Source organism: Bos mutus, chromosome 5 (genome assembly GCF_027580195.1).
Source record: "Bos mutus isolate GX-2022 chromosome 5, NWIPB_WYAK_1.1, whole genome shotgun sequence".
Lineage (NCBI taxonomy): Eukaryota > Metazoa > Chordata > Mammalia > Artiodactyla > Bovidae > Bos > Bos mutus.
Genome location: NC_091621.1, coordinates 99137415 through 99150269, shown reverse-complemented (window position 1 = coordinate 99150269; position 12855 = coordinate 99137415). Strand labels below are relative to the sequence as shown.

Sequence of the window (12855 nt, the reverse complement as noted above, 5' to 3'; positions counted from 1 at the left end):
AAGACAGACCTTGTATTTCTCTACCTTCTGCTTTTTGCATTTGGCAGCTGTTCTATAAACACTTGTTGAATGGAGACATGAATGAATGATAATGTCCAAGGTCTTCCAGAGGCCCAGGAGAGGCAGGGATGCTGGCTTTGTTTTGCAGGTGGTAATTGTACTAGTTTGCTAGGACTGCTGGACTGAACTACCACAAACTGGTGATTTAAACAACCAAAATGTATTTTCTCATAGCTCTGGAGGCTGGAAGTCCAAGATCAAGGTGTCAGGCAAGGCTGCTTCCTTCTGAGGGTTGAGAGAATGGACATGTTCCAGACGTCTCTCCCAGTTTCTGGTGGTTTTCTGGCTGTCTTTGGCACTGACTCTTGGGTGCATCACCCAGCATTTTCCCCATGCTCGTGTCTGTGTCCAGATCTTCCCTTTTTTAAGAACACCAGTCAAACTGAAACAGAGATCCACCTTACTCCAGGGTGATGTCATCTGAGCTCCTTATGACTGGAAGGACCCTATTTCCAAATAAAATTACATCTGGAGGTACTGGAGGTTAGGGCCTTATATGAATTTGAGGGAGGAGGACACAATTCGATGCACAGTGGGAATTAACTTCCTAGGAGGTCCTGTCTGACACAGTGTCTGTCCCTGAACTGGGCCTTTCTCCCTTTCATTCACTGCCTTTCTCCGACCCCAGGGCCTTAGCACATACTGTCCCCCTGCCAGACACACTCAGGCTCACCTTCTGCTCTCAGTACCACCCCCAATACAGACCCCTCCCCCCAGTTGTGTTCCTCCAGAGCACACTGCACTAGCATTCCCACTGGACAGTGGTCCGTTTACCTGTGTGGCTGCCTGTGAGTGCCACAAGCATGGGAACCATGTCTATTTCCCTCCGCTGTACTCCCAGTCCAGCGTCAGGGCCTTGCACACAGGAAAACCTTTGTCAACTTAAGGAACTTTGCCCAAAGAGGTCAAGTGAATAGCCAAGGCCATGTGGTAGGTTTGTGGCAAAGTATGTTCCAGATCTCCTGACTTTGGGTCTCATGACGTTTAAGGGATGTGTTTGCCCTCTGGCCTTCCAGTAGACTCACCAAGTCTCATCAGGGCCTGCTGGCCACAGAGGAGCACCCTGATGTTTTGATGGGACTGTGGCCTTGTACAACTCCCCTCACCTTATACCTGGAGTTCTTGCTGACTTTAGAGTGCTTTCTTCCATGTCTGGAGTCCTTTGGAACCCAGGCTGTCACTTCCCTATGGGACAGTGGCCTCTGTCTCCCCCACTCCTTGGAGGTGAAAAGAGCTGTAGCCCTGGGCCCTTGGCTTCCTTGTCCCAGGCCCTACAGACTCATTTCTGCTGGTGCTGAGGCTGATGTATGAAGTCCTGGTCCAAGCCATGGGCTGTTGCCTGGCAACTGCCTCTGAGAGACAAGTTTAAGGTAAGGTCTTGGGTCTTGGATGTCTTGAGCAACTTGGACATCTGGAGAGAAGGAATCAGGCAGGGAGGACCATCACCACCCTTCTACCTGCTTGGGCTCACAGCTCCAGAGCCTCCCCTGAACCCATAGCCCCTGTGGTTCCCATAAGACACAGATTCTAACCCCAAACCCCCATATGACTCTTTCTACCCCCTCGATTCTTCCCGCATTTATTCAGGGTCACCACAGTGCACCAAAGAATTGATGCTTTTGTACTGTGATGCTGGAGAAGACTCTTGAGAGTCCCTTGGACTGCAAGGAGATCAAGCCAGTCAATCCTAAAGGAAATCAGTCCTGAATATTCATTGGAAGGACTGTTGCTGAAGCTCCAGTACTTTGGCCACCTGATGCCAAGAGCTGACTCACTGGAAAAGACCCTGATGCTGGGAAAGATAAAAGGCAGGAGGAGAAGGGGATGACAGAGGATGAGATGGTTGGATGGTATCACTGACTCAAAGGACATGAGTTTGAGCAACTCCAGGAGTTGGTGATAGACAGGGAAGCCTGGCATGCTGCAGTCCATGGGGTCGCAAAGAGCAGGACACAACTGAGTGACTGAACAACAACAACCACATTGTACCAACCAAAGGAAGCTAGAGTAACAGTGTGAAAATTTCCCCCTGGAACTGTGAAATGGAATTTCTCCCATTTACTCATTTATCCCAAATCATCTTATGAAGGGCCCACAGCATTGCTAGGCCCTGGGAACATGGATACATCAGGCTTGAACCCTGCCTGGAAGCACAAGGCTAGTGGGACACTCCCCCTCCCACACGCACATGTGTGTGCACAAGTAGTGAGTGACACATAAGAAGTCAGGGAAGCTGGAGGGCTATGGGCTTCAGAGAGGTGACCCTAGCCAAAGCCCCACTGCCCACACAACCTTGGCTACCAGCAGTCCCTCTGCTCCCAGCCCATGCACAACGGCCACACACAGCAGGCCCTGTGTTTCACCCCAATGCACCTTCACTCGTGGATATGGCTAAGATGCCTGAGCACCTACTATATACCCTTCCACTGTATTTACACACTCCTCCTCCATCCTGCTATTGTTGCTGCCTGTGTCATTTCTCCCTGCCATTGAGAGTCTGTCCCTGACCTAACTCCTACCCCACTGGTCAGGCCAAACTGTCCATCACAGTGTCCCACCTTCTTTGTAGCTGGAAAGATGGACTTATGACCCACATCTGACCAATCATGGCATTCTATCACCTTGTCTTTGGTGATCTACCCATATGGCCATCATGTGACCCAATTAGAACCAATCAGCTCTCTTCCACGAGGTCTGAAATTTGGACGCAGCAAAAGAGTAGGTTTACTGCTTTTGGATCAAGCTCTCTAAGGATATAGGCTGAGGTTTGTCAGGAGCATCTTCCACGACTCCTGGAGGACCAGGACTCTGGAAGGCAATACACAAGGAGGCCTGGGCATGCAGAGCTGAGAGACGGGAGAGAAGGAGTATCCTGATTGAAAGGCATGCATGGCCACACCCCCACTCAGGCACACCAATCTAAAACACAGTGCTAGTCAGAGCAGTTGGCCCAGGCTGGTCATCACGTGTCACCAACTTTATTGACAAGAGTTTGGGTCAGAATTTTCCTTAGGGCCTCTCAGGCACCCTTGTAGAAGTGGCTCACTTGCCCCAGGAATCAGGAAAGCAGGAGATGCTGGAATGCCAGGGATCTTCTTCCCTCAGACCCCAGACCCTCCTCAGGGGAGCCCTAGAATGAGGACTGGGCCTCCAGCCTCCAACCCCTGTACAAGCTCTAGTTTTGTACACTTCCTTCCCCTTGATGGGGCCTCACTCTTCCCCAAGCCCTGCCCCCCGATTCTTGGCTTCTGAACCTCAACTTCCCTTCCTTGTATCCTATAGTGTCCTTACCCGCAAGGACTGGAAGACAGAGAAGCCACTTCATGAGAAAGAAGGAGGCTGCCTCCACTCTATAATCTGTTACGCCCCAGCCTCACCCACTGCAGTGTACATGGCAGTTTACCCCAGATGACTCTTTTTCTTCCCAAATCCCAGGAGGCAGGCAAACTGGGACACCCACTGCCATTTTATGAAGGGGAAACTGAGGCCCAGAGAGGTCAAGGCTGGACAGGATCTGGAGGTCTCCCAGGTTGTGGTTCCCACATTTTCTCTGAGGACCCCCTACCTTCTGAAGGGTGGGGTTTGGGAGATTTAGCAAGAGGTGCCACCCTCCTCAGAATCTGTCTCGCTGTGGCTCTAACGGGTCATCTCGGGGAGGGAATCCAGGCCAGCCCAGGCCCAACCTTGGACAGGAGCCTCTCCCTATGGTCTCCCTCTAGCCTCCTCCAGTCTTTTCTTCCTTGAGCCTTTCCAACCTGGACCTGGGGAATGTGAAAGACCGGGAGGCCTGCTCCCCAGCCTGCCAGGGCTGCACCACTCCTCCCAACCTCTCCGGGGAGCCAGGCCCTGCTTCTCAGCTCTGCCCCCAGGCTCCCATCAAGGCCCAACACTTCAGCGTGCTGCAGGCCTCAGGGGTTGCTGGCCCCATACCTTTCAGGGCATTAACTTTTCCACCCTGATGGCATCCTTTCCTTGAGTATGATCAGGCCAGGCACTGACTGGCAACCCAATTTCATTGATGTTGCCTCTGAGGTTAGCCCAGGGGGGCCAAGGTTGGCTCCAAGGTCATGAGACAGATCTGACCTCCACTTCTTCTTCCTCCCCCCTCCCCCTTCTCTTCCTCCTTTTTCTTCCCCTCTCCCTCCTCCTCTTATTCCTCTTCCTTTCAGTTCTATTTAGACGTGCTGCCTTTCCGTGTCAGTCTGCCCAGGCCAGGTCCCTGCCTTAGTTAATGAGAGGGGAGAAGCAGGGAGAATTTCTCCTACGAGAAGGCTCCTGAGCCCTCAAAACCCCGAGACCCCTTCCAGCCATAGGACACAAAGCAAGATGCTTTGAAGGTTGGTAAGCTGCCCCCAACAGGGCCTGAGCTAGCCTTTGGGGGGCCTGTGCAATATGGGGTCCTTGTTTAAGAAAAGGAATACAACATTACAAAGACAAAATTAGACTCAGAGCCTCAGAAGGACCCAAGCAGTCAGGAACCCTGAAGCTGGACTTAATTAGCTTCCTGGAAAATCTGCATCTTCTCTTGTCCAGGAACACAGGAGTCCCGGCACTGACCATCTGGACCAAGAATGCCTGGAGGTTATCGGGTTGTTCAGCAGGTGAGACCTGAGGTCCAGAGAGGAGAAGGGCTGGCCCTCAGCCTTGCAGCAAGAGGAGCAGAGCTGATGTGGGGCCTGGGCAGTCTCACACCCCTTCTCCCTACCAGGGGAGACTTCCTCCCATTTGGGGCTGCAGTATTGACCCCTATGAATACTGGGCTCCACTCCCTCTTTTGTGAACCTGACTAAGCCCAGGAAATCCAAGGCCTTGGTTTATCCTTCTGAGGGCCAATATTCAGGATTCTCTGTCTCTGAAGGGGAGAGCCCATCTGTACCTCTCCCCTTGTTTGTGCTGTGCGTGCTAAGTCGCTTTAGTCATGTCTGACTCTTTGCGACCCTATGGAATGAAGCCCACCAGGCTTCTCTGTCCATGGGATTCTCCAGGCAAGAATAGTGGAGTGGCTTGCCATGCCCTCCTCCAGGAGAACTTCCTGACCCAGGGATCGAACCCTCATCTCCTGTGGCTCCTGCATTGCAGGCAGATTTTTTACCCCTGAGCCACCAGGGAAGTTCCACACCTCCCCTTATCCTCACCCTATTCAGGAAGATCCACCCAGCGGTGATGCCCCTCCAGACTTATCAGATAGAGCTCATCCAGGCCGCTGTCTCCCATCCCTGAGTCACACAAGGCCCAGAGAGGGGGAAGCCACCTATCTGAGGTCACACAGTAAGCCACACAGCAAGGGCCCAGGCCTCCAAATATTCCATCACGGGCCCTGCTACCTCGGGTGGCACACCCTAGGCGCACCCACAGTCTCTGCCCATTCCTCAGGCTACGCTGGCCCTCCACAGGCCCCTAGAGATAGCTGATGTGCAGCGTGTCGGATTTCTCCCCAGCCAAGGGTTCTTGGGGTAGGAACTGACGCTCCTTGCTGGTGGTGCTGCTGGGAGGCTGCTCCTGCCCACTGGGACCTGGCTGTATGATCTGGTTGACCCGGCCGTTCATCTCCCCCCAGTCCCCCTGCTTCCCTGCTCCCTCATGCCGGTCCTCCCCGTCTCCAGCCTCCTCTTCCTCCTCTGTCTTCTCTGGAGGCCCCACAGGAAGCTCCTGGTTTTGCACACGGCGGGAGGGCCTCAGCAGGACCCTTCGGAAGCCCTGCTTGAAGCGGTAGGAGAGGAAGCCATAAAGGATGGGGTTGGCACAGCTGTTGGCATAGGGCAGGGCCACCACCAGGAAATAGAGGCCGAAGAAGGCAGGCTCCTCGGGCAATGGGCACACCACATTGATGATGTTGAGCACGTAGAAGGGCATCCAGCAGAGGACGAAGAGCGCCACCACGGCCACCACCATGCGTGTGACCTTGCGCTCAGAATGCCGCCGCCGCTGGCACGAGGGGGCCCGCACCCGCCGCCCGGCGGAGCGCACCTTGACCACGATAAGCAGGTAGCAGAGGCAGATGACCAGCAGCGGCCCAAAGAAGCCCAGCGCGGCCGTGTAGATGATGAAGCCAGCCCGCCAGGCAGCCGCCGGCTCGGGCCACTGCATGTGGCAGGTGCTCATGCCACGGGGCACACCCGAGAAGACCACCACAGGCAGCACCACTACGGCCGACGCCACCCAGACAGCCGCACTGACTGTGCGGGCCACGGGTGCCGTGCGCCAGCGGGCTGAGCGGGTGGGGTGCACCACGGCCAAATAGCGGTCCACGCTCATGACCGTGAGGCAGAAGATGCTGGTGAACTGGTTGATGCCATCCACAGCCATGACCAGGCGGCACATGAGGGAGCCGAAGGGCCAGTAGGACAAAGCATTCTGGGCAGCCAGGAAGGGCAGCCCCAGCATGAAAAGCTCATCGGCCAGTGCCAGGTTGAGGATGTAGACGTTGGTGACCGATGGGGTGGCCGTCTGTCGCAGGACCACGTAGATGACCAGGGAGTTGCCCAGCAGGCCCACCACGCACACCACCAGGTAGACCAGTGGGATCAGAATGCCGCTGACAGCCAGCCCTGCCGCACTTGATGCTGCGGACACATTTCCGAGGACAGCATCTGGGGGCCAGGCTGAGGAGGTGTTCCCGGGTTCCGAGGTCACAGGCAGCAGTGAAAGGGAGCCAGGGGTGTTCATGGCCAAGAGAGGGTGGGTCAGCAGCCAGCTATTGGCCTGGAGGAGGGAGGACACAGCTTGGTCAGGGCAGGGCATGACTTTCTCTCCGTAGCTCCTCCCCCATCACACTGAACTTGGAGACTCCCTGCGCACCTGCCCAGAGTTGGACAAGTCATTCATTCATTCTGCACAGGCCAGCAAGGGAGGCTGGCAAGGTAGCTCCACTTCTCAGACAAGAAAACTGAATCTTAGAGAGGTAAAGAGAACACCCTATATGACATAATAGGGGTGCAGCAGGGGACTTGGGCTTGCTTGCTCCAGAGGGCAAGACCAGCAGTGGCCTGGTCCCTTCCCCTGTGCACAGGACGAGTGTTCCACAAATGTTTCAGTAAAGGGGCGAGTGGATCATTCAGTCAGCTGCTGACAACATAGGTCCTTTTCTCTATACCAGCCCTTTTCAAATGCTTTTGACACAGTGCCTTTTATATTGCAATTCAGTGATGTCACACTCTTCCATAACATAATATGTGCCCTTTCTACATATGATTGCCTCACTGGCAGAGACCCAAGTGGATCACCCACTGAGATAGACTCTGAGATAGACTGTGTCCTTCCCACCCCTAAATGATTTGTTAAAACCCTAACCTCCAGTGCGATGATGTTAGGAGGGAGAGCTGCAATGGGGGGTGATTAGGACACAGGGGTAGAGTCTTCGTGAATGGGATTAGTGCTCTTTTGAAGAAAGGTCCTAGATCCCTTCTGCCATGGGAGGAAACAGCTAGAAAACAGCCAGCTGGGAACCAGGAAGCAGGTCCCCACCATATACTGAATCTCCTGGCACCTTGATTTTGGGTTTCCCCACCTCCAGAATGGTGAGGAATGAATTTCCATTGTGTATAAACCATCCAGTCTATGGTATTCTGTTAGAGCAAGCCGGACAGACTAAGACATCCCCAATAGATCTCAGCTCACACACTTGAAAACATTGCTGCATGTCACCCATCCTTAACGCTGAGCCCAAGTCTCTAGATGAACTTCAGCAGATCCATAACCACCCCCCACCCCCTGCCAAACTCCGGTGAAAGGTAACAACGCCTCCTTGTATTTTCTGGGCAGAGCCCAGCGCATTCATCCGATTCCTCAGATTCTGAATGCAGTTAAGAACCATACACTCAGAGGTGTCCCCTTCCCTGGAAATCAAAGCCCCTGAGGATCCTCTCGGCCTGGCCCATCCCACTGTGCCCCCCACAAAGGCCCTGCCTAGGATGATGGACTGTGAACTTGGGGGGTGGGCAGCTGCTGTCCCTCCTGCTCCCACGGCTGACTGATGGTGGAGAAATTCATAACATGCTGGAGGTGAGGACAAGAATAGTCAGCTCCCCGCTGTACCAGTGGGGTGGGCTCCTCTGAGAAGAGGGCACTTCAAGGAGGCCTTCAAGTGTGAGTAAGAGCTTGCCCAGCGGCTCAGTGGGAACCAGCACCCCACCCACTCTGTGAGCACCTTCTTACTGCACTTCTCCTGTGTTATGAGGAGCCAGGCCTCCTCCCGGTGTCCCTGCTGGACTTGACTCTCCTTAAGCGTGGAGATGCTCATATTCAGCTCTGGTCCTTTCCCGTGTCCCTTCCACACAAGTTCTGTCTCAGTGTCTGAGGCACTGAGTGAATCAGAGGAACCCCGGGTGGACAAATCTCGACACAAAGGATGAACTGCTGACGGAGGGGATCCAGGCCCTGCTGGGGTAGGGCCCCTGGCCTAGGATGCCCTCGCCTCCTCAGCAGGACTCCCTGGCTCTCTGGAAACCCAGTTATAGGCCAGAACTGAAGGCCAGAGCCTCCTCTGGGACTGGACCTTCTCCCTTTTCCAAATGATGCCCCTTCCCCAAGTCGCTCGGCTGCTGGCTTCCCTGACTCCCTAGGGAAACCCCGAGGGAGAAAGAAAGCTCTCAGGGGAAACTTCCTCCAGTGTCCCCTTGCCTGCCCAGCCCTGGACCTGAAATGCCTTCAGCAGGACCTATGGTCCCCACTGCCCTGTCCTGACACAGCTTTTCAGATGTAAAGCTCCTTCAAAGGGGAAGCACCCCAACTCAGAGCAGACACCTCTGGGTGGGTGAGTATGTCTGATTGTCCTTGCACGATGACCTGGATTTTCCAAGGACTCTGAGAAGGCAGGGCAATGCCAAAAACGGGAAAGAACCCCTTCGCCCTGGCTCCTCCTTACGCTTCCCCAGGCCGACTGCATTCAGAGCATCCCCTCCTTGCTCCTCCAAGCCTCAGGAGAGCCCTCAATCTGCCATCACCCAGACTCTAGTTGACGGGCAGTCTGAAAGATGGGCTCATAGGATCTTAACAGTACTGCCAGTTCCTGGGGACTGATCCCTGACTGCCAGGCTCCAGGCTCAGCAGTGATGTGCAGCATCGTATAGGGTCTTATGAAGAAGGCACTAAGTTGTCCCCACAGTACACACAGGGACCAAATAAGGCCTTGCGCTCGGCTCACACAGTTGGGAAGGGGCAAAGCTGGGAGGATTCATTACACCAACTCCCGACCCATCCATTTCACAGGCCAGCAGACAGGCCAGGCCTAGAGAAGGCACTTGTTTTAGGATCATAACTGGTCAGGGAAACCAGATGGCATCCAGCTTTCCTACTAGCCTATTCAGAACTCTCCTTACTGCTCCTTAGGCTCTTGAACTATTAAGATCATGGATCTAAATCCCTAGACCCTTAGAGACTTAAAAATTGAATTTTAGAGTCGTAGAACTGACTTGTAGAGTCATAGATTTTTAGACTCTGTGTCTTTGAATTGAAGAAGTTCAGATTTCCAGAATGTTGGAATCAGCCCTTAGACCCAGAATTGTGAATCTGGGAACTTAAGAGTCCAGACCTCCTTGGCTGGGGAGCTCTACGTCACCAATCCATCCACCTCACCTCCTGTGTGCAGATCCTCTTTATAGCATCCCCGTCAGGTGGCCAATCACAGCCCAGGGCTGGAGGAGGGAGGCTCCTAACAGAGGAGCAGTGAGCCAGGCAAACCTAATTTCCAGGCTGCAGGGACAGATGCCCTGGGGGAAGCTTGAGGGTGAGCTCTGAGGATGGCATCTCCTGACCAGACACACACCTGTGTACCCACACACACACACATATGTGCTAACACACATGGCCTTGGCAGGAACACAGTGTACCAGCCAGGCCCTGCCTTCGTGCAGGAGAATTAAACAGCCCCTCCCAGAGCCCCTGGCCCCCCTGGAAGACTCCTTGCCTCCGCCTTTATCTGGGCGCATCTTCCCTGTCAAAGTTTAACAGGCCAGAGTGCCAGAAGCAAGGAAATTATAGCTTTCCTCGGGTGTAAGTCAGACCTGCAATTTAGATGCTGCCTTTTAAGGAGCTGGGGTACTGTGCATGATCTGGTTCATCCTTTGGAGAGGAGGGCCTTTTCCTCCCTGTCTGGTTTATCTTTGACACATGCTTGCCTGAGAACCGGGGGCAGACTCCTTGGAAGACTTTTCCAGAGGGAACAAGGGTCCAGAGAGGGTGAGTGGCTGCCCTGAGCCCCGCAGCAATTCAGAACAGCCCTCATGGATGCCAGATCATTCTCCGTTTGTCTATATCCCACCCTCTTCCCTTCTAGATTGCTGGCTTTTAGGCACAGGACCCTGAGTTATTTGTACTTGTAACCCTAGCACCCAGCACAGCACCCAGGGCAGCACCCAGGGCATCGCAGATGTCAATAGACCAAGAAGTTCAGCAAGTAGAACTCAAAGCCAGGTGGGAGGATGCTCCTGGGATAGGCCTCAAACATACATCATGAGATCCTCGCCAAGCCCAAGAGGGAGGGTTTTTAGAGAGGAGGAAGTTGAGGTTCAGAGAAGTTCGATAAGTTGTACAAGGTCACTCATCTGGTAAGTGGGAGGCCAGAAGTTGAGCCCAGCTCTGCCTATTACTAAACCGTCAGTGCCTCCTGGTTCTGCAGGCTTCCCTGAAGGCCTTGGGCTGAGAGATAACAAGGACTGAAACAGCCCTGGACAACACAGGCTGATGGTCCCTGGCTGACTCCTCATTCTACTTGCTCTCTGCTCCCCTGGGCCTGCCCCCCAGGAAGAGGCCCAGATGGTCTGTGCCCACTTCAGACCTGACCCTCAGGAGCACAGCCCACAAGTCCATAGTCCCTAGGTTGGGGACTTAGGGTCTGCCACAAAGGAATGATGCCAAATTGCTGTGTGACCTTGGACAACTCACTTCCCACCTCTGACCTCAATTTCCTCCTATTAAAATGAAGACGAATGTACCCACCTTCCAGGGTTGTTGTAAAGATTAAATGGGAGTGTGCTGAGCACAGTGCCAAGTCCAGAAGGGGAGCTCAGGAAAGCTGGCACTTAAGCTAAATGCCATGAGGCATCTGGTTTGTCCAGCTCCGACACTGCTGTTTTGTGATTCCAAGATTCTGGAGTCATGATATGAGATTCCGAGATTAAAGCACACCCCCCAGGCCCCAGGCCCCTTCTGTCCATCAAGAGGTCACAGGAAGTCCTCCTTCCTCCCTAGACCTTCCTACCCTCTCCCAGCCCCCAGCCCCAGCCTCCCAAGTTCATCCTGGGCAGAAGGTGGGCTCCAGCACCCCACCCTCTGGGACCCCATCCAGGCCCCAGCCTCCTTACCTGCCCATGGGACGAGGGCTTCCCTCCTTGCAGCCAGGCTGGTTATCATTCTGCTGTCCCCTCTCCCTGCCCAGTCCCCAGGAGTCCCTGAGCACCCCTGAGCTGGGGTCCCCACACAGTGCCCACTTCTAGACTGCTGGCGGGACCGGGCCCCCTCCTACGCCTGCAGCGGCCACAGCCACGTCTGCCCACAGAGCCGCTCCCATCTGGTCTCCGGCCCTGACTTCCCACCGCCTGGTGCGTCACCCCCCCAACTGCAGGACACGTCCTGGGTGGTGGGGGGAAGGGACACAGATGGGGGGTCTGCAGGCAGGAGGCTGGGGGTGGGGTGCAGGGAGAAACCTCCCTCCCAAGGAAAAGAAGAGAAATGAGGAACAGAGGACTATAAGAAACCAATAGAAAGAGAGGGGAAACGGGGGTCGGTCGGAGGTGGAAAGACAGGGAGAGACAGAGAGAGAAGACGGCGAGTGGGTGGAAAGCCAGAATGAGGGGGAGTGATGAGGAATGCGTGACAGGAGAAGAGAAAAGAGGAGAAAAGAGCAGAGAAGGGGCCAGAGGGAGGGATGCAGAGAGAGATGCAGGGAGAGAGCACAGGGAAGGAAGGAAGGGAAGGAGGGGGTGGCAGGGAGAGTGACAGAGAAGGATTGTGCCACAGATGGTGACATGGAGAGCCAGGCAAGGAGCGGGCAGGAGTAGGGGTGCGGGAGGGGCCGGGAGGAGGGGCCGGGAGGAGGGGCCAGAGCGCAGGTGCGGGTGAGGGAGGAGGGGCAGTAGGTTAGGGGAGGAGGCTGGAAGTGGGGTACAGATCTTGTTACCGGGGAGATTTCAGCCACCCACGCTGGCCTTGGCTCTCGCAAGGGGTTGGAAAAGAGAGTGTGGTACTCAGGGGAGCTGGGGGCCGAGAGCCAGTGGCGGGACGCCTCCGAGGCTACGGTGCACACATCCCCAGTGCGACAGCTGGGTTCCAAGGTCAGTGCTGCAAGGAGGGCTGGGAGCATCGGGTGAGCACTGGGTGGGGAGTCCACAGTGCTATGGTCTGGCTCCCCCAGCCACAACGGGAGGCTGGGTGGGGGCTATCAGCCTTGAGACTGGTTGAGTCTGGGGAGCCCCCAGGCAGGGTGAGGAATAGAAAGGTAGGGTAAAGAATAACTACTTCAGGCTTTGGGGGCCAAGAGACAACATGAAAGCTGTTATACAGGAGAACACAAATTCCCACTCTTTGTCAATTGACAAAATTTCAAATATAATAATAGGAATCAAGGACTTTTTTATTTTGTTTTTGGTGATACAGATCTACTACTGAGAAGAGTAGAATTCTTTTTCCCCCTTTTTTTTTGGAGAAGGGTAATATTTTGCTTCACTGGAGTTCAAAGTTAGCATTTCCTTTCCTCAAATCAGTTGCAAATGGTCTTCTGTAAAATCCATCCTTAGCTGGCAGGCTGTAAAAAAAAAAAAAAAAAAAAAAAAGCACACAGTGAGCCAGACTTGGCCCCTG

At 54.4% G+C, this 12855-nt stretch overlaps 1 protein-coding gene across 1 annotated transcript; it reads right to left on the bottom strand.

The window, feature by feature from the left end:
* Positions 1-3062: 3062 nt before the first annotated feature.
* Positions 3063-11856, bottom strand: SSTR3 (somatostatin receptor 3). The gene is made up of 2 exons (XM_070370062.1): positions 11361-11856; positions 3063-6762 (listed from the first exon to the last, which is right to left on the bottom strand). The coding sequence occupies exon 2, from the start codon at positions 6724-6726 to the stop codon at positions 5458-5460; it is 1269 nt and encodes a 422-aa protein (XP_070226163.1). The 5' UTR covers positions 6727-6762; positions 11361-11856; the 3' UTR covers positions 3063-5457.
* Positions 11857-12855: the final 999 nt, after the last annotated feature.